We start from the raw sequence: 23,127 nt of genomic DNA on the forward strand, positions 1-23,127 counted from the left end.
GCTATTATATGTTTGAGTCTGTCATTGACCAAAACATTAAGTTATGTATGATTGTACTTAACTATGTTTATTATAATTAGTTCACTGATTGATGTGTATTTTTCCCCGAGCAACGTTTGTATTTGTAAACAGCAGCATTATATATCATTCGTTAATAATCATAAGTGTATTGGTATATAAGAAAGTCATTTCAGCTAGGCATTGGTGGCACATGCCTTTAATCCCAGCACTGGGGTGGCAGAGGCAGGCGGATCTCTGTGAGTTCGAGGCCAGCCTGGTCTACAGAGCCAGTTCCAGGACAACCTCCAAAACAATACAGAGAAACCCTGTCTTGAAAAAAAAAAGTCATTTCATATGTGGGAGACAGTTGTGATGCTTGGGCTATCTGAGGAGCCCCTGGTAGTAGGACCAGGATCTATCCCTGGTGCATGAGCAAGCTTGTTAGAACCCATTCCCTTTGAGGGGATGTCATGCTCAGACTTAACGCAGAGGGGAGGGGCTTGGTCCTACCCAACTTAATGTGTCAGTCTGTGTTGACTCCCTACAGGAGCTCTTACCTGCAGGGAGTAGTAGATGGGACATAGGCTGTTGGAAAAGTTGGGGGTGGGCAGGAGGAGGGGTAGAAGTGAGAACTTTGGTTGGAATGGAAAATGAAATTTTAGAAAAATACATATTTAAAATTTTTTAAAAATTTAAACAAGTAAAAGAAATCCATTTTCCTCGCCACAAAAGTGAAATAGATGACTTACCACTTTTGTGTGTATGCTCATGCATGTGTGCATGTGTGTAGTTGTGGTATGTGACGACCAGAAGATAATGTTAGGAGTCTTCTCCACTTGTTTGTTCAGACAGGACTCTTGCTAAAACTAAAGCCCTCCAGTTTACCTAGCTCCCAGGACCCTCCCGTCTTCAACAGCTCTAGGGTTACAGACACACACAGCCATTCCGTGCTTATGTGGGTGCTGGGATTTAACCGCAGGTCTTCTTGCTTTCACAGCAAGTGCTCTTATTCACTGACCCAAGTTCATAGCACTTTCCTGCTTTTTTATTTAGCTAATTCAAAAGAGACGTCTTTGTGTTATCCATCACTCTCATTCAGTTTCTAATGATGCAGTTAGATGACATTTTCTGGCCTGACTTTTGTATTGTGAATGTGATCAAGTGAATCAGGGATTTTTAATCAAAAATGAATTGGCCTACAAGTTATTTGGGAAATAAACTGCCTCCTATAACCATACAAATCTATTGATAATGCTACTGCTGTTTTTGGATTTTGTGAACTTGAGGAAGGAAACAACTCAAAATCCAGTAATTCATGACTTGCATTTTCCAAGTCTTCCATTATAAACTTGTATTAGCATTTCTTCAGTATGATTTGTGTCCTACTGGACTCATGAAGTTCTTAGATTTAATTCCAAGTTTATTTTTCCTGTATGTTCAATACTCTATAAACTATACTTGTAGAAAAATTTGATAGTCATTATTTTAAAAAGCAACAATAAAAGGTTTTCCTTTATTTGGCCATAGAACATTCAGAAGAAAATTTAGAAAGTGCAAATAATAGAATTAACAGTATTTTAAATATTGTCAACATGTTCTTTGAAGCAAGTTTTTGATAGTTCTGCATTAGAAATCTATACCATAAAGGATATGAAGGTGGGCATAAAGTCTTATTGCATTGTAATTATTTTAATGCATATGTGATTATGTATATGCACATGTGTTTGTGAGTGTCCATAGGGACCACAAGATGGCATTGGATTCCCTTAACCTGGAATTGCAAGTGGTTGTGAATGTCCAAGCTAGGTGCGGGGACTAAGCTCAACCCTCTGCAAGAATTGCAAGTGCTCTTGACTGCTGAGCCATCTCTTCGGCCCCATGATACGTAGTTTTCAAGTAGCTTATGTGACTTTTCCTTTTTTCCCCAGTATGAAAAAGTTCGGATTTACAGGATGGATGGATCGTATCGTTCTGTTGAACTAAAGCATGGCAATAACACGACAGCGCAGCAGATAATGGAAGGGATGAGACTCTCTCAAGAAACTCAACAATATTTCACTATTTGGATCTGTTCAGAAAACCTTAGTAAGAAAACTTGGCATGGGAAAGTAATTTATTGTTAAGCCTCATTGTTCCTTTTGTGAAGTGGGCTAGTAAACTTGAGTATAGCACTATTGTTGACTTTAATTACATTTTATATTATTAGTGTTCAGACTGCTGAAATGGGGAAGATTCCCTCTCCTGCTTCATTCCAAGCATTTTAAAAGTAGTAAACACCAGAAGTTTTCTCTCTGGCAACCCAGTGATTATCTTTGGACATATGTTTAGCACCATGTCATACTGATTATTCTTAATTAAGTAAGCTATAATGCAATTAAGATTTTAATAAACATTAATACATTTGATTTATTTTAAGAATTACCTTTAAAATTATCTGCACTTTTTTCCAGTCCTATTTATCAAGCCAGGTCTTCCAGATATTTATGAGCAAGTGCTACTATACTAAAGATTCACATCCCGAGCCCAGGGAATATTGTTTTCTTTTGTTTTGTTTTTTGAGACAGGATTTCATGTAACTGGCATTACACTTGCTATTTGGCTGAAGATAAACTTGAACTTGTGGTCTTCTTACATCTGCTTCCCAAGTACTGGGATTGTAGTCTTTTGCCATCGTACCTGTCTCCCAAGAAATAGTCTTGTAATTATATTCTTAAAAGCAGGCACTTATACACAATTTGGGTAGTAATAATTATCAAACCGTGATTTAAATATAGATCTGTAAACAGTCTGATACTTAGGTACATATAGTTTAATGGAATGTTTCTATGCACTGATAAAATGGATGTTTTTACAGTATCTTTTATAAAGGAAAGCTCTTTTTCAGGCCTTCAGTTCAAGCCTTATCATAAACCCTTACAACAAGTTCGTGACTGGCCAGAAATACTTGCTGAATTGACTAATTTGGATCCACAAAGAGAAACACCACAGCTTTTCCTAAGAAGAGATGTGGGACTTCCTTTAGAAGTTGAGAAAAAGGTTTGATTACAAATCTTGTTTAGTTATTTGAATGCACAAAATCTGTAGAATCCCATTGTAGACAGTAGAGGTAGTTATTGTGCTGTTCCGGTACTAAGAGTGTTTACTTCCTCTTCCTGTGAATCTTCATATCACATCATAAGTGGGAGTTTCCGTTGCTCTTTATAGAAACTTCTGGTTGGTATTTTTTTTCTTTTATTTCCATTACGTTAACAAATGCATTTTTTCCTTTTGAAAAAAGAAATAAGAAAGCTGTACTTAAGAAAATTAGCAACTAGAGAGATAGTTTATACAGAAACTAACTTTCTTTTAGAATAATCAGTTTTGTAAATTTCAAAGGAAATAACAAGATGGGAAAAACAAAACAAAAAAATGTATAAAACCCTGGGTAAAGAATAGAATTTTTGCAAAGTGGATGTAAGAATTTTGTCCTAGCCGGGCAGTGGTGGCGCACGCCTTTAATCCCAGCACTCAGGCAGGCGGATCGCTGTGAGTTCGAGGCCGGGCTGGACCGACAGCCTCCAAAACAATACAGAGAAACCCTGTCTCATAAAAACCAAAAAAAAAAAAAAAAAAGAATTTTGTCCTAAGCAGTAAGAAATCAACCATTCTAGATATAATAACAGAATTTAACCTTGTTCAATGTTTTTTTTTAAACTTGTTTGATCTTTTCCAAGCAAATATGTTTGGATTGAAGTACTGTAGATTTAGAGAAAATGAAATGTCATGATAATAAATTGACAAAGAAGAAATGTAAAAGAGACATTGTAATAAACTAGGTATGGTAGCCTAACAGTATCTATAAAAATTTAAAAGTAAAAACTAAATACTAGATCAAATAGTACTGTTAAAGAAAACTAAATTTAGAGCTCTCCATAACTGTTTATACAAAAGAATATTAACAAACAACAGACAAGGCTAAGCGAGTGTCAGGTATGTCCAAACTTGCTAAACATTTTTAGTCTGTTAAATTATCTTGATATTAGAAATCCAAAGGTAATTTTTATCTTCTTGGATAAATATGCTGTGAATTAGATAAAAATGTTTATGAAATACAGCAAACAACTAAAGTCCTGATTATTGGACATGTGTTAGAATTGCATTAATAGAATAAGTTGGTGGTTGGGACTGTTGTCTCAATGATGCAGAAAAGACATTTGAGAAGATTGAACACCGTTTCAGGGGACTGGAACTTTCCTCCTAAGATCAGGAACAAGATAGGATATGCACTTTCACTACTGCAATTTAGCACTGTTGTGGAAATTCTACACACAGCAGTTGCACAAGAAAAAGAAATAGATTTCCAAATTAGAAAAGAAAAAGAAAAACTGCTTATTTGCAAGTGATAGATCTACATATAGGAAATTCCTAAAAAAAATACACAGACTAGCTACCCAAACTAGTTAGTAAATTATTTTGGAAAATGTATAGGGTCCAAACTCAACACGCAAAAATTCCTATTGCTGAGAAGGTAACTCTGTAGTCAGTGCTTGCATCTGAGTCCAGTTCCTGCTACCCACTCAACAACCTGGGCATGGTGGAACATACTTAAAATCCCAACTCTGGGGAGGAGAAACATGGATCCCTAGGACTTGCTGGTCAGCCAGCCTAGCCTAAGCAGGAAGCCCCAGGTCTTAGTGAAAGAAGACCCTGTCTCAAAAACAAGGTAGACATTTCCTAAGGAATGACACCTGAGGTTGAATTCTGGCACGCACGCACGCACACACACACAAACACACACACGCACACACACACACGCACGCACGCACACACACACCCAAGGAATAGATTCATTAACTGGATGTCTGAAACATTGAAATCCCCAGAAATAAGTTTAACACAAGTACAAGATTATACATGGAAAGTACGCTAGTGAGATGGCACAGTGAGAGTATCGGTGCTTGCCGCCAAGCCTGACATCTTGAGTTCAGTCTCCAGAAGCCATACAGTTGAGAGACTTGACTCCTACATATTGTCCTCCGTTCTTCACACACACACATAATATATAAATATGAAAACAAGTTTTAAAGAAAATACAAAACTTTGCCGAAAAGTTAGTAAGACATAAATAACTACAAAGATATCCATCCATGTTCAATGACAAAGATATTTTATGATTAGCTGACAGTATAGCAAAATGATCTACAGATTTAATGATGTAAAGAGAAAGATGCATATTCGATTAGCACAGTCATGAAGAAAGAACAATAAAGGTGGGGTATTCACATTTCATGACTTCAAAGCACACTAGAAAGCTGTAGTAATCAAAATATTGTGAATTAGCATAAATATGATGTATATAGACCAAAAGATCAGAATGGAAGTCCAGAAACAAGCCAATACATGTGTGTCCCTTTGATTTATTGACAAGCATGACAGATGTGTCTGATAGAAAAAGATTAGCTCCTACAGGTGACACTGGAATAGCTGTGTATACTTATACAAGAATATAAAACACTATGATTGCTTAGGAAACTATATAGTTGTTTTTTTTTAATCTATATGTGTGCTTGGGAAATGAACCCATTTAAGACAAGCCTAGAAGCACATATCTGTAACCCCAGCCCTCCCATGGCATACTGGAAGACAGAGACCGACAGTTCCTGCATGTTCACAGTCCAACTAGCCTGGTGTGTGCATTGGCAAACAACTAGAGACCCTGTCTCAAGCAAGGTAGAGGACTGTTAAGGGGAGCTTTTCTTGAGAGGAGCCTTCCCGCCCGCCTGGTTCCAGATCCGCATCAGTCCCAAATAAACACACAGGAGGCTATATTAGTTATGAAGCTGTTGGCCTTGCTTGTCTCTTACTGGCTAGCTCTGCTTTAAGTAATTACCCCATAATTGTTAATCTAAGTATGTTTCTTACCGGAGAATAGTTCCGGGCTCCCTACCCCAATGGCGTTACATCTCGACTCTCTTGTGTTTCTCCTTCCCAGAATCCTCCTGGACTCCTAGTCCCACCCATCTAGATTCCTATTGGCCAACAGTGCTTTATTAACAAATGTACAGGACTTCCCCCATCAGAGAACAAAGACCAGCTCTTCAAGTTGTTCTCTGACCTCACTCTGATGTCTGCACTCATGAACACACAGAGTGGGCAGGGCTATGTATGCATTTCCGTATGATGAAGTAATTCTGCTTATAGGTATATAGGTGAAAGAATTGAAAACAGGAACTCAAGACACCTAAATAACATTGTTGAGTGCATATTGCTCATAATTTAAGAGTTGGAAGCAACCTAAGTTTTTAGTAAATGAGGGGACCAGAAAATGCAATAAATTTATGATATATGACACAAGTGAGCTTTGAAAGCATGCTAACTGAATAAGCAATATCATTCCATTTATGTTAATTAAAGCAGGTGACTTTACAAAACCAGAAAACACATTAGAAACTATTAACACTCTTATACTGGGGCTACCAGTTTTGTTTTGTTGTGTTTTATTTGATTGGGTTCTGGGAATTAGACCCACGTCCTTTTACTAGCTAAACATTAGCTCTTTTGCTGACTGCATCCAGCTCAGACATTTAATTTTTTCAGGGGTCTGTTCAAGTGATGTAAAGTCCTTGGGAATAATGGTGAGGGCATAGCACTATACTGAAGCTATAATTAATGCCATTAGATTATATACTTACGAATGATTAAAATAGTAAGTTTTATGGTATATATATTACCACAATTTAAAAAATATTAGATTTATAAAATCTGCAAGTAATCTAAGTATGCTAAGTCTACCTTCTTGACTCATGTAATATTTTAGAAAGTAGGCTGGGGGAGGAAAGGAACAATAAAGATCATAGATATTAAATTTCATGGTTAGAAAAGTAGATTCATAAAAGGCAGCAAGGCTTTTTTTTTTCTTGAGTCAGAATGTCACATGATAAAATATGTTTGTCCTTTAATTCATATAATTGAAAAATTCCTAGCAGCACTCCAAAATTGGAAGAATTGCATTTATTGGTTGGCATCATTATTTTAGGATGAATACAGCCTGATTTTATTAGAAAATAGGAGTCATTGATTAAAACTCATTTAACATACCACTGAAAATTCTGTTACTTTCTACCCTTCAAATCTACTAAGTCAGTCATTAGTCTGAGAGAGAGAGCCTTTCCCCCCAACATCTTAATTTAAGAAATTAAAAAACAAAGAGTAAATTTAAGAAGTAATGTAATTAACACTGTGGATCATTTGTTGGATCCGCTTCATGTCTGTTTTTTTATGTGTGTGGTGTTTTGCCTGCATGTGAGTCTATGTACTACCTGTGTGCCTGTGCCTGCTCAGGCCAGAAGAGGACACAAGAATGCGACCATAACATGTACCACAATGCCATTTTAACAGGAAATTACGTTTCCATAATAATATCTAATTCCAAATTAACATTTCCCCCAGTTGTTTCAGAAATTCTTTACCCTCACCTGCAGGATCTAGTCAATGTTTATACTTAGTATTTGCCTCTTATTGGTGTCTTTTAAATTAGGAAATAATCTTCCTGTCATCAATTTTCTACAGATAATTTTGTGTCAGTGGTTTGGGTTTTTTTGTTTTGTTTTGTTTTTAGCATTATGGAGGTGGAGTATTATAAGCTACAACAAATGTTTTATTTGGTTTACCAAAATCATTCTACCATAAACACTTGGTGTCATGATTTATATTTGGAAATACTCAGAAACTATAATTGTTAATTATTTCTGAGTAGAAATATTTGTATAGACTAGCTTTGCCAATATTTGTTAATCCTACTAGGTAAGTTGTTTAAAATGTAAGAAAATGCTATGCTCTTCCTTAATATATTTGTTGTAAAATTGAAAAGTGTTTGTCTTAAAAAAAAAAGCTTATTTCAACTACATTTGTCCTAGGGATTGATGTAGTTTGTCTTTCGGGTTCACCACTATATTTTTTGAAGAATAAGTAATAGAAAAATGTTTAATGAATGTAAAGATTACATAAGCAGTACTATAAATTATTAACAGCATAAACTGTGATCATAGAGATTAACAAATTATACACAACCTATGGCCATACTCTGCCTGCTGCCTGTTTTCATGTACCCTCAGGCCGAGAAGATTTTTGTAGAACATCAGTAGTTTAATATACCATGTCATGAAAATTTATGGAATTCAAATATCCATATATATATGAGTTGCTGCTTTTATGGCATAATGGAATATTTACAATAGAGATTAATGACTCATAAAGCTTAAAATATTATTGTTTGATCCTTAGAAATAAAGCCTGCAAAGCCCTATTCTAGAGAATAATAGCTTATACACACACACCACACACACACACACACACACACACACACCACACACACACCACACACACACACAATTATATAGCTGTAGTTTATAATATTGGATAAGAAAGCTTGTATGTTTTTAAAGTCATTGTATATAAATAATCAAATACATGTGTTTTCTTTTAAGATTGAAGACCCGCTAGCTATTCTTATTCTCTTTGATGAAGCCAGATATAATTTACTGAAGGGGTTTTATACAGCTCCTGATGCTAAACTGATAGCACTGGCAAGTCTGCTGTTACAAATAGTTTACGGGAATTATGAGAGTAAGAAACACAAGCAAGGTTTCTTAAAGTAAGTATATGATACAGTGCATTGTTTACGGTATGCTTAAAGATTCTCTTTAACCAACACAGTTTTAATATTACTGCAAAGTGTTTTTGTATTGCTGGCCAGGCATGGTAGCACCTACTCATAGTCAGTGACTCTGAGATGGAGGGTTGTGAATCAGACCATCTGACCCGTCTCAAACAGACACACTGTTTATACATTGGTTTAGAACTGAGTAATTCAAAACATTGAATAAAAGAAAAAAAACTCTAGGATGTTAGTTGGATTTTTTTGGTTTTACCCATGTTTGCGTGATATGATTTACCTTTATAGTTTTGCTTTGCATTTCTGTACTTTGTGTTTAAATAAGTTGGCTAAAAATTTGACTTAACCAAAGCCACAGAGAAACCCTATCTCAAAAAAAATTTTTTTGACTTACTATTATGAGTCAGATAATTAAGAATCCCACCAAAGAAAATAGTTTGATGTTTAATCCTTGAGGGAAATATAGATTTTAGCATGTCTAAAATTATACTGTGATCTTTTGATTTTTGAAAATATTTTCTGCTTATTGAAAAGGGAAACATTTCTCTAAATTGGTAATATTAAGATTGTGAAGCATTTTGTTTTAAAACATCATATTCAGCTTAAAGTTTCCATTATTTAATGCCATTTGTGACAGAAGGATTATTGTACTTTAGCTACTAAAGATGACTTATTTAAAGGATGTTGGCATGTGTGCTTCCAGTGAGGAAAATCTGAAGTCCATCGTACCTATCACTAAACTGAAAAGTAAGGCACCTCACTGGATCAATCGAATACTCCATGAGTACAAGGTAAGCTGCTCCAGATAAGTGGGAAAGGCTGTAGGCTATTCATGTTAGTGTTAGAACGTTTAAGTAGTACACTCTTAATCCCAGCGTTAAAAGTGAGTTTTCTAGTTCACAATGCCTAAAACTGAAAAGGGAATAGAACGGTGTATTTATTTCTAGAAATACAGTCTTTGATTAAGTACTTTACATATAGACTACTTTTGTTAATTACACATTCACACTCACACACACAAACACACACTGTGGTAAAGACTAGAGGTAAAACTTAAACAATGTACTGTCCTTGTCTATAAAGCACTTGCATTCTATAAACATAGACAATACTTGTGGATCTCAGCTTATTTATTTTTAATATTAAGGTCATAAGAGAAAAAATACAGTTGGGATAATATTCCATAACTTTATTCTTGTTAGGAAACAACATTGATTTTAGAAGTTCCTAGTTGACCTGTTTGCATTATAAAAGGTCACATCTCTTTATTCTACTTTGTTTTCAGAATCTTAGTATGAGTGAGGGTGTCAGTAAGGAAATGCATCACCTGCAACGCATGTTTCTACAGAACTGCTGGGAAATCCCCACGTATGGAGCAGCTTTTTTCACGGGACAGATATTTACAAAGGCAAGCCCGAGCAATCATAAAGTCATCCCTGTGTATGTAGGAGTGAATATAAAAGGACTTCATCTCCTCAACATGGAAACTAAGGTAGCTCTGAAGCTGTTTTGTGTTGTCATATCATCTGTTATCTAGAATAGCAGTGCTATTCTCCATGAAGAATCTAGAAATGGCATGTATATATACACTATATACTTTATTTGTAATACATTTTTGCATTTGTAATACCTTTTGTCGATACAATAGGATAAATATTTTTGATAGAATGACACATTTATGTGTTATATTTTGTGAAAAGAGTGTTGAAATTTATAATGTGCTAATATTGGTGTAAAAACGATAGAAATTGAAGAATATATTTACATAAGTACAGATTGCATGTATATTTTTATATGAGAATTTTGTTTTTGATTTTTTGAGACAAGGTTTCACTATGTACTCTGACTGTCCTGGAACTCACTATTTAGACTAGGCCTTGAATTCACAGATCCACCTGCCTCAGCTTCCCAAGTGCTGGGATTAAAGGCACCACTGCATCTGGCTCATATATATTTCCTTAAAAGAACCCATTGATAACTTTAGAGACAGGAGCCAGATGTTGCAAACTCAAATTAAAAGAGATATTTCATTATGTATCTGTCTTTGTTCTGGCTGCTAAAACAAACTGCCATAGACTGAAGGCTTATAATCAATAGGTATTTGTTTCTGGACAGTTCTAAAAGCTCTAAGTCTGAGATTAGGACACTAGCACAGTCAAGTTCTGATGAGGGTCCTCTTCTAATTCATGAGCTGCTGCCAACTCTTTTTTTTTCTCACATGGAAGGAAAGTAAGAGTTAACCAAGCATGATGGCACGTATCTATAACCCTAGCATCCGGTGTTAAGGTAGGAATGGAAGGTCATGACTCTGAGGCAGGCCTGTCCTAGAATACATAGTAAGACCCTGATCAGAAGGAGGTGGGATAGGAGGACCCAGACTTGAGAAAGAAAAGCCCTTAATAACGCTCTTCAGGGAAGAGAATATGAACAACTGCTTTTATAGACAGAGTTTGGTTGGCTTGTTCTTTTTTAAATTTTTATTACGTCTATAATTTAGCATAATTATATGTTACGCGGTATGTGCTTGTGAGTGCAGTTGCCCTCAGAGGCTACAGGTATCAGATCATCCTGGATCTGGTGGTGTAGGCAGTTGTGAGCCGCCAGTGTGGGTATTGGGACTCAAACTCAGGTCCTTTGTAAGAAATGTAAGAGCTCTTAACTGATGAACCATCTCGCCAAGCCCAGTAGAGAATTTCTTTACACTATGTTGTTCCTTATTCTAATCAAAGTGATTAGAATATAAGAAATATATTTGACAGTTATTTTGAATATATTCACATCTAGACTGGATGAACTTCTTACTAATTTATGATAGTAATCTGGTAAAAATTGTACCTAACTTATTAATATTCCAAGGGACACTTTGGTTTAGAAATTTCATGATTTTTATTCTTCTTATTTTTTTTTAAGTTTCTTTTTTTTTTAAGTTTTGTATTATGTGTTTTTCCTGTGTGTAAGTCTGTGCATCTCATGTGTGCCTGGTGTTCAAGTTGTTCAGAAGGGAGAGCTGAATCCCCGAACTAGAATTACAGACAGTTGTGATGCAAGCTGCCATGGGGTTGCTGGGGCTAGAACCTGGGTCCTCTGCAAGCACAGTGAGTGTGTTCTTCACCACCGAGTCATCTCTCCAGCCCTGAAGTTTCTTCTTATAGTGACTTAGTTATAAATATTCATGTGAACTTTCGAGCAGCCTTATGGGCAACAGTTATTTTATTGTGTTGTTCACCTAGAGAGTAAATACAGACATAGGGCAGAATAAACTAGGTTTTCATATTTGACACAGAGCGTGATTGCTTGAGTCCCTTACAACTTGCTTTTGGATCATTGCTTATTTCTGTTAAAACTGGTTTACTTACACCAGGTAGGCTACTGCTATGTGGTTTGTGGCACTTTTCTATTTCTATGAACTGAGTTTGTTTAAAAAAAAAAAAAAGGCACAGTAGTGGCTGTCTCTAATCCAGTGCCAAGTGAGTGAAAGCGAATGGACCCCTGGAGCTCACTGCTATACAGTCTAATCAGCGAGTTTCCAGGTTCAGTGGAGCTGACTCTGTTTTAAAAGGTAAAGTAGGAAGAGGCTGAGGAAGCACTCAGCATTGATTTCTGGGCTCTGTGTGCATGCACAAGTACACACCTACAAAAAGTAGGGAATAAAGGGGAAATACTTTTCACCATTTCAATGTGATTTTCCTCTGCTAATTATATACCTATGTTTGCAAGTCCCTCCTAGGAGAACTGGATGACAGTGTTGTAAATGTGGCACTGCTGTTTCTCTGAGCTATAGTGCTTGGGTTTTGGTAGCATTTCAAGTTTGAATAAGAATAAAATATTTTATAAGCATTCTGATAATAGATTGATGATATAATGTAACATTTTATGTTTGAATAATATTCTGATGCAAGTGTGGTAATGTGTTATTTATGATTTAATAAAGCTTGCCTGAGGGTTCAGAATGCAAAGCTAGCCATAAGCCATAAAGACCAGGCAGTAGTGGTATACACCTTTAATCCCAGGACTCAGGAGACAGAGAAAGATGAATCTCTGTTGAGCTCAAGACCACGCTGGGCTACACGAGAGTGAACCAGTCCAAAAGAGTAACAGAGCTCACCTTTAATCCCAGCACACGGGATCACAAGCCTTCAATCCTAGCACTAAAGAGGTGGAGACAGGAGGGATGTGGCTGGGAGGAGAAAGGAAAGTAAGGTGGGAGGTGACAGGAACTCAGGGGATTGCAGTCAGGCTGGTGGAGAGCAGTGCAGTCTGCATTGTACTCCGAGGATTCATGGAGACAGGGTCACCATTTTGGCCTGAGGTAGAGGTAAGAGCTAGTGGCTTGGCTGCTGGGATTAAAGGTGTGTGCCACCACTGCCTGGCTCTGAGGCTGTGTCTAGCTTTGCATTTAGATTCCCAGGTTAGCTTTATTAAATCATAACCAATATATCACCACACGCAAGAGTTGAATAAATGTGAAAACAGGCAAAAGGATTATAGCAATGTTATTAGTTGACAGATTTCTTTCTTAGAATAAGATATTCAATTGTAAGTAGAGGCCTAGACAGATGGCTTAGCTATTAAGAGCACTTGTTGCTCTTCAGAGGATTGGAGCTGGCTCCGAGAATACTTGCAGCTCACAACAGGCCCTGGGGTCTGATAGCCTCTTCTGGGCTCTGAGAGAAACCCTGTGCACATGTGTGTGCATACCCACACAGATCCAAAAGTAAAATCTTAAAAATAAGTGACTGGATAAAAATATAAGTGGAAATGTCACCCTTAGTTATATAAAAAGGTGATTGAGACAAAGAGGAATTATGTTTTGCTCCTAAGCTGCTGGTAAGTTTATGGGACCTTTGAAAGCTCTAAGATGATTGTATTTTTTTAGTCATCAAATAGGTTGTCTTTTAGTGATTGCTTCTCTGGAGAAACTAGAATGAAGCTGGTTTTTTCATGTCAATTTCTACCTTTTGTGTCGTCTTTGTCTGAAGCAGAGAAAGCAGTTGAGTACAGCTCACCCAGTTTCAAATGTTCATCTGATTTGTCTGTTCTACTCACATAAAACGTACTGCGTTTCAGTGTGCTGAACTGTATTTGTTGCTGTCTTCAGCTTTACTGAATAGCAGTATACACTCCGGCTGAACTGAGTGTGCACACAGACCATTCTGCATAACACGTTGTTCTCATCACTGTTGCCCATGCCCAGGCTTCCCTTTTGCTGTTTCCAGCTCACCCTCTCATTTATGGCTACTGTGCTTGATTTTAGTTTCCTTACAGAGCATCTTGCCAATTGTAGGTTTACCTCCTAAAGAGGGAAGCTTTTTCCTTCTGGAGGACCTGATCACATCAGAGGGCTGTTTGGACCCTGGCTGCTCTTATTATATGGAGTCTTAAGAATCCATTCCTCACTGCTGCTGTCCTCTACCAGCAGATTTTTATTTTGCTGCATGGGGTCAGTTCTACTTTTGTTGGAAATCTGATCTCTATGACATTGAGAATTGCTGCCTGCACCTCTTTTCTTTCATTGATAGTTCATCCCCCCCCCTTTATTTTCCTTTCTATTGCTTAAGTCTTAGTAAAAGACTGATTTCTGGCTTTAGTTAAAAAAAAATTCAAGTGATTAAGGCTGCTCATTTTAGAGTATTACTGTGCTTTCACTGGTTCCAATCTATGCCAAATAACTATTTTAGCATATCTTATCAAGCTGTATTTTACAGCATGAATGCAGATAGCTGGTTTTAAAACAAATGTTATTGGTTCTTTTATATAACGTACACTCATGTAAGTTAACTATACTGTGTTTCCTTTACAGATCCCCACTTTAAAAATACCCTAATGTCAGGTGTGGTGGTGGTACATGTCTTCAATCCCAGGAGGCAGTGGATCTCTGAGTTTTAGGCCATTCTGTTCTACATAGTAAACTCCAGGCCAGCCAGAACTGTATAGAAAGGCCCTGTCTCAAAAATAAACAAAACTAAAAAACCAAACTCTAAACTGTTATCTTGGGCCTATGTTACCTTATTATAATTAATGTTCTAAGAATTGCCATTTGTAAAGCAGCTAATATTTCTAAGTATGTATGTTTTGAAGGATACACTTTTATGCATGTATATACTTCGTGTGTGTGTGTGTGTGTGTGTGTGTGTGTGTGTGTGTGTGTGTGTGTATGCCTAGGGCAATAAATTGTAAGTTACTAGTAGGAGGGAATACTTAAAAATTAAGTATATACCAAAGTAGAAGAAGAAATTTAGTTCTACTTACCAGAGAGAAGTAATAAAAGTTTAAGATGCTAGGCATGTTGACCAATGTATATATGATATATATAGGTTATTGAGAGCATCATATCATACTTCACAAATCCAAGTACTACATGTTAACAAAATAAACATTTAGAAATGAGAACAAATATATTCAATGACTATTTAAATACAGCATTTTTAGGATATCATAAAAGTAGCTTACCCCCTAACATTGTTTCTTAAGTAGATATATTGAATTTATGAATAATATATTCCTAATGTTTGTTTTTCTTATTTCTACAATAAATATTAACACATCAGTGTACTTACTTTCAGTGGAATAAAATATCTGAAGCCATCTGTTAGTCCTTCTGTATAAATTTCAGATTTAAAAGTACTGTCTATATATTCATAAAAGGCACTGAATATATTAAAGAAGTTACTATTAACCTATGTGAAGTAAAAGCTTATCCTATGTGTTCAAATTCACTAAGACTGGGCTCTATGAAAACGTTTGTTAGTCTGATACAAACACTATTATTGTTCATTGTGTCTCTGGAGTCTACCATCTGGGCTCTGTGCTTCACACTGTGTGAGATGCTGTAGTGTGTGGGTGCTATAAATAGACTTTTAAAAAATACTCAAAATGATGCCATTTAATGACCAGATGATCATAACTCTAAGCAAAGGTAAATGTTGCATTTCTTGTTTAGGTTATTTGTTAGGTGTTTTGAGACAGGATCCCATGTAGCTAGCCTCCAACTGACTGTTACCAAGATTTCTGATCTTTGGCTCCCACCTCCCAAATGCTGGGATTTACATGTGTGCACCACCATGACTGACCAAATGTTACTCTTAGCTCTACTTGAGCATAATAATTTCTAATTCTGTTGCAGGCTTTACTCATCAGTCTTAAGTATTGTTGCTTTACGTGGCAGCTGGGAGATGCTGGGACTTGTTTCCAAATCCATAGTATGGAAAATAAAATGAGCTTTATAGTGCACACAAAACAGGCAAGTACTGATAAAACTGATAAATTAGTTTGAACTTATGATAATAAGCTATCGTTTTACTAAAGTTCTTTTTTTCCAATTGTTAATTTATTTAACTTCTCCAGAAACCTTTAGTATTAGAAGAAATATAATATTTAAGACCAAGAAATAATGGAATTCCTTTCCTGATTAAAGGAGCCAGAAACTTGGCAGATTAATTTATTTCTGTTTTAGAACAGTTAAATGCTTCCTTATTCCATTTATTTTTCCTAATTCTGATTAGTTATTCCCTGTCTATTTTTAAAGTTCTACACTTTTCTTGACTACTATTCTCTCTGAAGCAGTCACTATATTCAGTGAGGCATTTCTTAACTATCTTGAAAAGCCTAAGGAAAATCTTCCTCTATACATACTTTCTTTCCTTTCCTCCCCCAAGCCTCTACTAGGTACCCTCCCTCCAACTCCTCCCCCCTCAGGTTGATAGCATATATGTGTGCATACACGTGAACATGTGTGCACAGACATAGACATTCAGCCTGCTGGGGCCATTTTTGTTTTTTGTGTGTTTATGGTTTCTGCATTGAATACCCAGAAAGGGAGCTCAATCCTGGGAGAGGCTAATTCTCCTAGCAGCCATTAATTGACTGTAGTTCTTTGTCTAGGGGTGGGACCTTCTAAAGTTTCTCACTCCTCTAGTAACATGTCCATTGGGATTGCCATAGTTCAGGTCTTACTTGTGCAGCCATTTCTAGGAGACACTGTTTCACAGTGGATTTTAAGAGTCTGATATTGTTGTTCTTTATTCTGGCTCTTAGAATATTTCCACCCCCTCTTCTGCAATGTTCCCTGAGCCATAAATGTTGGAGCTGGAGTGTAGATGTATTTATTAGCGCTGGCTTCCCTATAATCCATTGATTGATCTCTACATTGTATCCAGTTATAGTTTTCTGAGATGGCCTCTCTCTCTCTCTCTCTCTCTCTCTCTCTCTCTCTCTCTCTCTCTCTCTCTCTCTCTCTCTCTATGTGCTGTGGGAAAAAAAAGGCTTCTGTTTTTGTTTTGTTTTTTGTTTTTCAAAACAGTGTTTTCTTTGTAGTGTAGGCCAGCCTAGAATTCACACTATAGACCAGGCTGGCCTCAAACTCAGAGTGTGTGCCAGTACCCCCAGCTAAGGAACTTATCTGTGGATTTAAGGATAAGATTTTAGAATGTAGTGAGGAATCATGCTGGCCTAACAGTGGCAGTAGTAGATTCTTTTCTTTAAAAAAAATTTTTTTATTAATTTATTTTTTGTATTCCAATCCTAGTTCCCCCTCCCTCCTCTCCTTCCTATCCCCCATCCCCCTCCCCTAGGAAGTCTACTAAGTCAGTCCCATCATCTCGTTGAGGCAGGACTAAGGCACCTCTCCACCCCCACACCCCTGTGTTTAGAATGGGCTCCACTAAGTCAGTTTGTGCATTAGTGTTAGATCTTGGACCCACTGCCAGAGACCTCATATATTGTCCCAGTCACACCGTTGTCACCTATATTACGGGAGTGTAGTTGGGTCTTTTGCAGGTTCCCATTTGTCAGACTGAGTCTGTGATCTCTCATTAGTTCAGGTCAGCTGTTTCTGGGGGTTTCCCCATCATGGTCTTGGCTCTTTTGTTCATATTACCGCTCTTCCCTCACTTCGATTGTACTCCAGGAACTTGACCCATTGGTTAGTTGGGGATTTCTACATCTGCTTCCAGTAGGTTCTTTTCCAAGGTGAGTGATTTCACTAGCCGGAGGAAGCTGGTTAGGTTAGTACCAGGCATGATTTCCTTGTTGGGCCTTAAGTCTGATTAGATAGTTGTTGATTACCGCTGACATGTAAATGCCACCTACAATCCCTTTATGTGTATCTTGCCATGCTGGTTATTTTCATGGTGTTGCAACTGGATTGGACTACTTAATTGCTGCCTTCCCTTGTCAGCTTACATAGTATTTTGTAGAACTATGAAAGCTAAACCACAGCAAATAGGCTTTCAGGTCAGATGCAGCTCAAATTATCCAACTCTTTTTGTCTTAACTGTGCAATATCTTCATTAGGAGGGGGCCACCTTCAGCCTCGACCCAGAGAGATATCCAGGAGCTAGATCAGTAGTTTATATTGGTTTGCGAGTCACCTGGACTCCCTGTCCAACCATTCAAAGGAGGTTTCCCATTTCTGGTGTGTGTATACACATGCATTTACATGTGTTGTGTATAACCTTAGGTAAATAAAATAAATAACCGGATTCCTTGAGGCTTCATCAAACAACCACGGTGTTGTCTCTTGCCCCCACTTTGTCTCTTCTGATTAGTTTTGTTTGAAGTTTATTTTGTTGGATGTTAGGGTAGCAACGCCTGCTTGCTTCGTGATCTCATTTGCTTGGAATACTTTTTTCTATCCTTTTACTTTAAGATAGTGTCTATCTTTAAAGCTATATAAGTTCTTCTAGACAACACATAGATGGATTTTGTTTCTTAATTCATTCAGTTTGTCTCTGCCTTTTGATTGGTGGGTTGAGCCCATTAGTATTTACAGTTATGATTGAAAGGTATAGGTAGGTTAATCTTCTTGCTAGTTTGTGTTCTTACTTGCAATTTTTCTTTGTCTTTCTAGTCTAGGGTCTCTTTGCTGTGTTTATTCCTCTCTTTAGCTCGAAGCACTGCTGTCAATATTCTACTCAGTGTCTTTGTTGTTGGTGGTGGTGGTATTGGATATGAACTTTTTAGGCTGTTTGGATCATGGAAAGTTTTTCTTTCTCCTTGGACTGTGGCAAATAGTTTTGATGGTTACAGTAGTTTAATTTGCTGTTGTGATCTTTTGGAACTTAGAGTGCCTGGTCTAGGCCCTTCTGACTTTCAGAGTTCCCATTGAGAAATCTGGTATTATTCTGGGTTTCCTATATTTGTAACTTGTGGGGTTTTGTTTTTCTCTTGCAGCTTTCAATAGTTTTTCTTTGTTACATATGTTGATATGCCTTTGGGTGTTTCTTTTCTGGTCTTGTGTATGTGGTGCTCTGTGTGCATCTTGTATCTCTATAGGTGTGTCTTTAGTTTGGGCAAGTTTCTTCTATCATCTTGTTAAATATCTGGTCTATGTCATTGAATGTCCATTGAATGCTTCTCACTCTTCTATATCTATAATTCTATGCCTATAATTCTTTTCATAGTGTCCCACATTTTATATGTCTTTCTCCTATGTTTATTAAGTCTTTTCATTTTCTTTGTTTATTTAGTCCAGGTACCTATCTTCTACTTGTAAGACTTTTCCTGAGCTTTCTAACTGGCTGGCATATTGTGGTTTTCAGTTACATCTTCATTCAGCTTGTGTTTGCATCAGTGTTTCTCTTTACTCAATTTCAGTTTTCAAATTCCAGATTATTTTTATTTCATTCAGCTGCATCTACTTTCGTAGATAGTACTCAACCATTTATTGTTATCCTCTTGGAGTTCAATAAAGTATTTCTTCGTATCTTCTTTAAATTCCTTGAATTCTCTGATAAACTTTATTTGTTCTTTTAAATCCGTATGTCCTGGGAGAACACTTCTGTAAAACTGGTGGGTTTTATGGGAGAGATTGTTTTGGCATTTGACCTGGTTTTGGGTTTTGGCATTTGACCTGGGTATGTGGACTCCCTTTATTGGTTGTGTGTCTGATGGCTTTTCTTAGACTGGACCATGTGGCAGATGTACTATCAGAACGTAGGCCAAGTAAAGCTTGTGGTTGAACTATTTAACTGGAGCAGGGAAAGTTGGCTCCCAACTCATGGGGTAGGAGCTAGGCCAGGAAAGGCAGTTCTTAAATGAAATGGGTTCATTCCACAGATCTAAAACTAAGTTTGTGGGTTTGCAGGTATGTCCAATATGCCCAATTCCTTGACGCTGTCTCTTCCTAATTAAGTTACTCTTCAAATTGGTATGAAAATGTCCACTACTACGTATGTCTTTTTGTGTGTTTCATATTTATTGTTAACATATGTTTTATTTTGTAGGCTGGTCTCGTGGTAAAGCTGCTAATGAAATTAAATGGACAGTTAATGCCCTCTGAAAGAAATCCATGAAAAGAAAATAGCTGGTACTCAAGCCACCACATTCTGTAATGTCGAGTTTTTTCAATGATTTCTTAAAGTATGACTTAACAAGGTGTGTAGTCTCTTGTAGTATATATGTATATGCTGTTACATACACTGTACAGAATCTATACTCATGTTTGATGTGTAATATACCACTTAGTTTTGTATGATATGGTCATAAGCTCTTCTAATTTTTGAGAGAAACACAAAAATAGATATAAACAGTGTATTATATTAGACAAAATAGTAACCTTTATAAAAAGTTATTTTTGGTAAATAGTAAAGAATTTAGTGTGGAATGTGATGAAATTAAAATATAGCCTTGATATAATTTTGTGTGTTACTTCAACATATACTGCATAAATAAAATGTATTTTGTACTTGGATCTCTTAAAGCATTTCTTCTGTAGTCTGTGAACATGCCTCAAGATGTTTTAAAATTTTCATTAAAGTTATATCTAGCACAGTTTTCCTCCCTGTGTTGTTGCTGAGTTCCTTGTGTTGGTCTAGGGTGTTTTAACACTGATGATTCCAGACAGTGGACGGGAATATTTTTTTAATTTTAAATCTCAGAACTAATAAGGACTTTATATTGAGAAACTAGACCACTGACTGCCATACAAGCGCACATGTATACACTTATTCAGTGTAACAATTTCTAAATGTCAGTAGTAAACTTGTTAAATGTGTTCTATATTTTTGTGTCTTGACTTAATGCCTTATTTGTGTTGCCTTTGCATTGTAGGAGGCAATGCCACATGTCTAATTGTTTCATTTAGGGGGAGTATTAGTGTCAACAAATGAACAGTAAATGTGATTCATGTGCTCTTTAATATGTTAGGTACTGTAGTCTCCCCAACCAAGTAGAGCAGTGTATTCCAGTTTCAGAGATGTATTGGTCATAAAGTTGTCCTATAGGTTTAGACAATTTTGATACATCATTTTCTACTCTTCATATTAATTCCTTATTCTAAATGACACTGTGTGTAAGCCTTATTAAGATTATGTAGTTAAGTGAGGTTCACAAGAAAGTTCTGTGCTAGGTACTTTTGATTCTGTATAAACAGTTCCCTGGTAGTTTCATCCATTTTATACCCTACTGATTGCAAGTATGCTCTTGGATCTCAGAACTAAAACTTGAGCATCAATCTCTCTCTGAATTCTAGTTCTTAATTCTATGGTCCCGTTACTATAGTTTCACTTTCATAACCTATAAGCAATTTTGTTTTCATCATACCTGGAGGCAGAATTTGTTTCCTCCTTCCTAATCTTCCACTGTTATTTGGTTAATGGCATTGTCAGATTACCTCCATTTCCATAGGCTTGAAGTCTTGGAGTAGTCTTTAACTTTTTCTTTTCTCCTTCCTTACTGTATACATTCTGTTGATAGCATGCAGTCCAATGTCTTACGAGCCCTTTCCCATTCTCTTCCTGGTTGTACTGCAGCCACCAGAGTTGAAGTCCTTGCCATTGTTTCCTTAGCTAAAAGCTTGATACAAGCTCTGCACTGCCTCTCTGCCACACCAATGTCAAATTTATCTTATCAGTTTGATCACTGTGTATTAGCACTAATAAAGCTCATGGTTTGTCCGTTAGTAAAGGTTCTCTAGAACAAAACTGATGAGACGAGTGTGTACATTACAAAGGGATTTATAGATAAGCTTATGCAGTAAGAGGGGGTAGTCTAGCAGTGGCTGTGAGCATACTGAAAACCAGGTAGCTGCTTAATCTGTGAAGATGGATCCCTCAGCAGCCCAGATACGGTGATGAAGGCCTGGAGGACTGAGAGGGCTGCTGGTCCTTAGTGCAAGTGGGAAGGTTCAAGGAGCTGGGTTCTAATGTCAGGGAAGAATCGCAGCTGCAGGAGTGGCTGCAGCAGGGTAGATTCGCTCACGAGCAAGAAGTGAAGGCAAGCAAGCAAACACCGCTTTATCTGGGGCGTTCACTGTGGAGGAGAGTCTTCTCGGCTTAGTCAGCCTTCCTGGTGATGCCCTCACAAGCCCATGCAACAGAACTTCTCTTTCCATTACAATCAAATCGCAGATTCCATAATATTGAACACAATCCTCTTTCAAAGAAATCAAAGCTATTCTTTCACAGTTTCACGTGTATTCAATACACTGTGATTACTCTCACCGCCGCCACCCTTATCTCTCTCTCTCTCTCCTGTCAGTCTCCTTCCTACAGATGGCTTTCCCATATTCATGTAATTTTGTGATGCGCTGAGTTTAATCAGGAATGCCTGTGAATGTGGGCTCGTGGGTTTACAGCTGAAGATAATGGCTCCCCTTTCCCTAGAAACCTTCACTATCCAATAAATAGTTCAGGAGGGAAGGAGTGGCTCCTGACTTCTCCAATCCATCACTGGCTGTGGAAAGATGGAATCTTAGATGGGCAGCCAGAGCTCCTGTAAGGTCGTGGTTGCAGCGCTATTCCATCCAAGCCCAGATGGTGTTTTGCTACCATTGTCTGTAGCTTCCAGCTTTTACATTATCTCTGCCTCCTCTGTGGTACTCCATGAGCCTTAAAGGAGACTAAATGTTCTGTTTAGGGCTTAGTACTCAGTTGCTCTTTTTTTTTTTTTCCAGCACCATCAGCAACCAAGAATCTCTGTATTCGTTACTATTTATTGTGAAGTGAATCTTCTCTGAGCTCCAGAGTGGTGATTGTCTGTGTTGTATTATTCTAGTTTGTTTCTCTGTTGAGAGAAAACACTGTCCAAAAGCATTCTGGGGAGAAGGGAATTTGTTTCAGCTTGCAGGAACTGAAGCATAGACCACGTAAGAATGCTGCTTACTGGCTTGCTCATCTAAATTCATTATATATAACCCACCTGCCTAAGGATGGTGCTATGTCCACAGTGAGTTGGGCGCTTGGGTGAGCGTGCACGCACACACACAAACTGACACACACACACACAAAGAAACTCCCACAGACCACTTTGAGGGAGGCTGTTCTTCAATTGATGTTCCCTCTTGCTGGGTATGTCAAGTTGGCAACCAAGATTTGTCACTAATCAAAACAAAGTTTAGAAGGCAGTTTTGATACCCTGTCAGTGTGGGTAAATAACAGTAGTAAGCTATCCCTCCCTAGAGTCTATGACCTTCTTAGCCATGAACTTTTTTTTTTTTCCTTTTGGTTTTTCGAGACAGGGTTTCTCTGTATTGTTTT

General features: G+C 37.3%; 1 protein-coding gene across 2 annotated transcripts in view; it reads left to right on the plus strand.

Annotated features, from left to right (window-relative positions):
- Positions 1-20,425, plus strand: part of Krit1 (KRIT1 ankyrin repeat containing) — a 34,183-nt gene extending 13,758 nt beyond the window's left edge. Inside the window, exons 11-17 of one of the 2 annotated variants that reach the window (XM_013123192.3) lie at positions 1,929-2,085; positions 2,885-3,036; positions 8,466-8,632; positions 9,357-9,444; positions 9,939-10,145; positions 15,777-15,893; positions 19,876-20,425. In XM_013123192.3, coding sequence (XP_012978646.2) covers positions 1,929-2,085; positions 2,885-3,036; positions 8,466-8,632; positions 9,357-9,444; positions 9,939-10,145; positions 15,777-15,893; positions 19,876-19,944 — 957 coding nt within the window. In that variant the 3' untranslated portion in view covers positions 19,945-20,425. The remainder of the gene's footprint in view (positions 1-1,928; positions 2,086-2,884; positions 3,037-8,465; positions 8,633-9,356; positions 9,445-9,938; positions 10,146-15,776; positions 15,894-19,875) is intronic. The other variant, XM_040728715.1, reaches the window with a different exon arrangement.
- The last annotated feature ends 2,702 nt before the right edge of the window (positions 20,426-23,127 follow it).

Source organism: Mesocricetus auratus, unplaced genomic scaffold, assembly GCF_017639785.1.
Source record: "Mesocricetus auratus isolate SY011 unplaced genomic scaffold, BCM_Maur_2.0 Super-Scaffold_100019, whole genome shotgun sequence".
NCBI classification, from domain to species: Eukaryota; Metazoa; Chordata; class Mammalia; order Rodentia; family Cricetidae; genus Mesocricetus; species Mesocricetus auratus.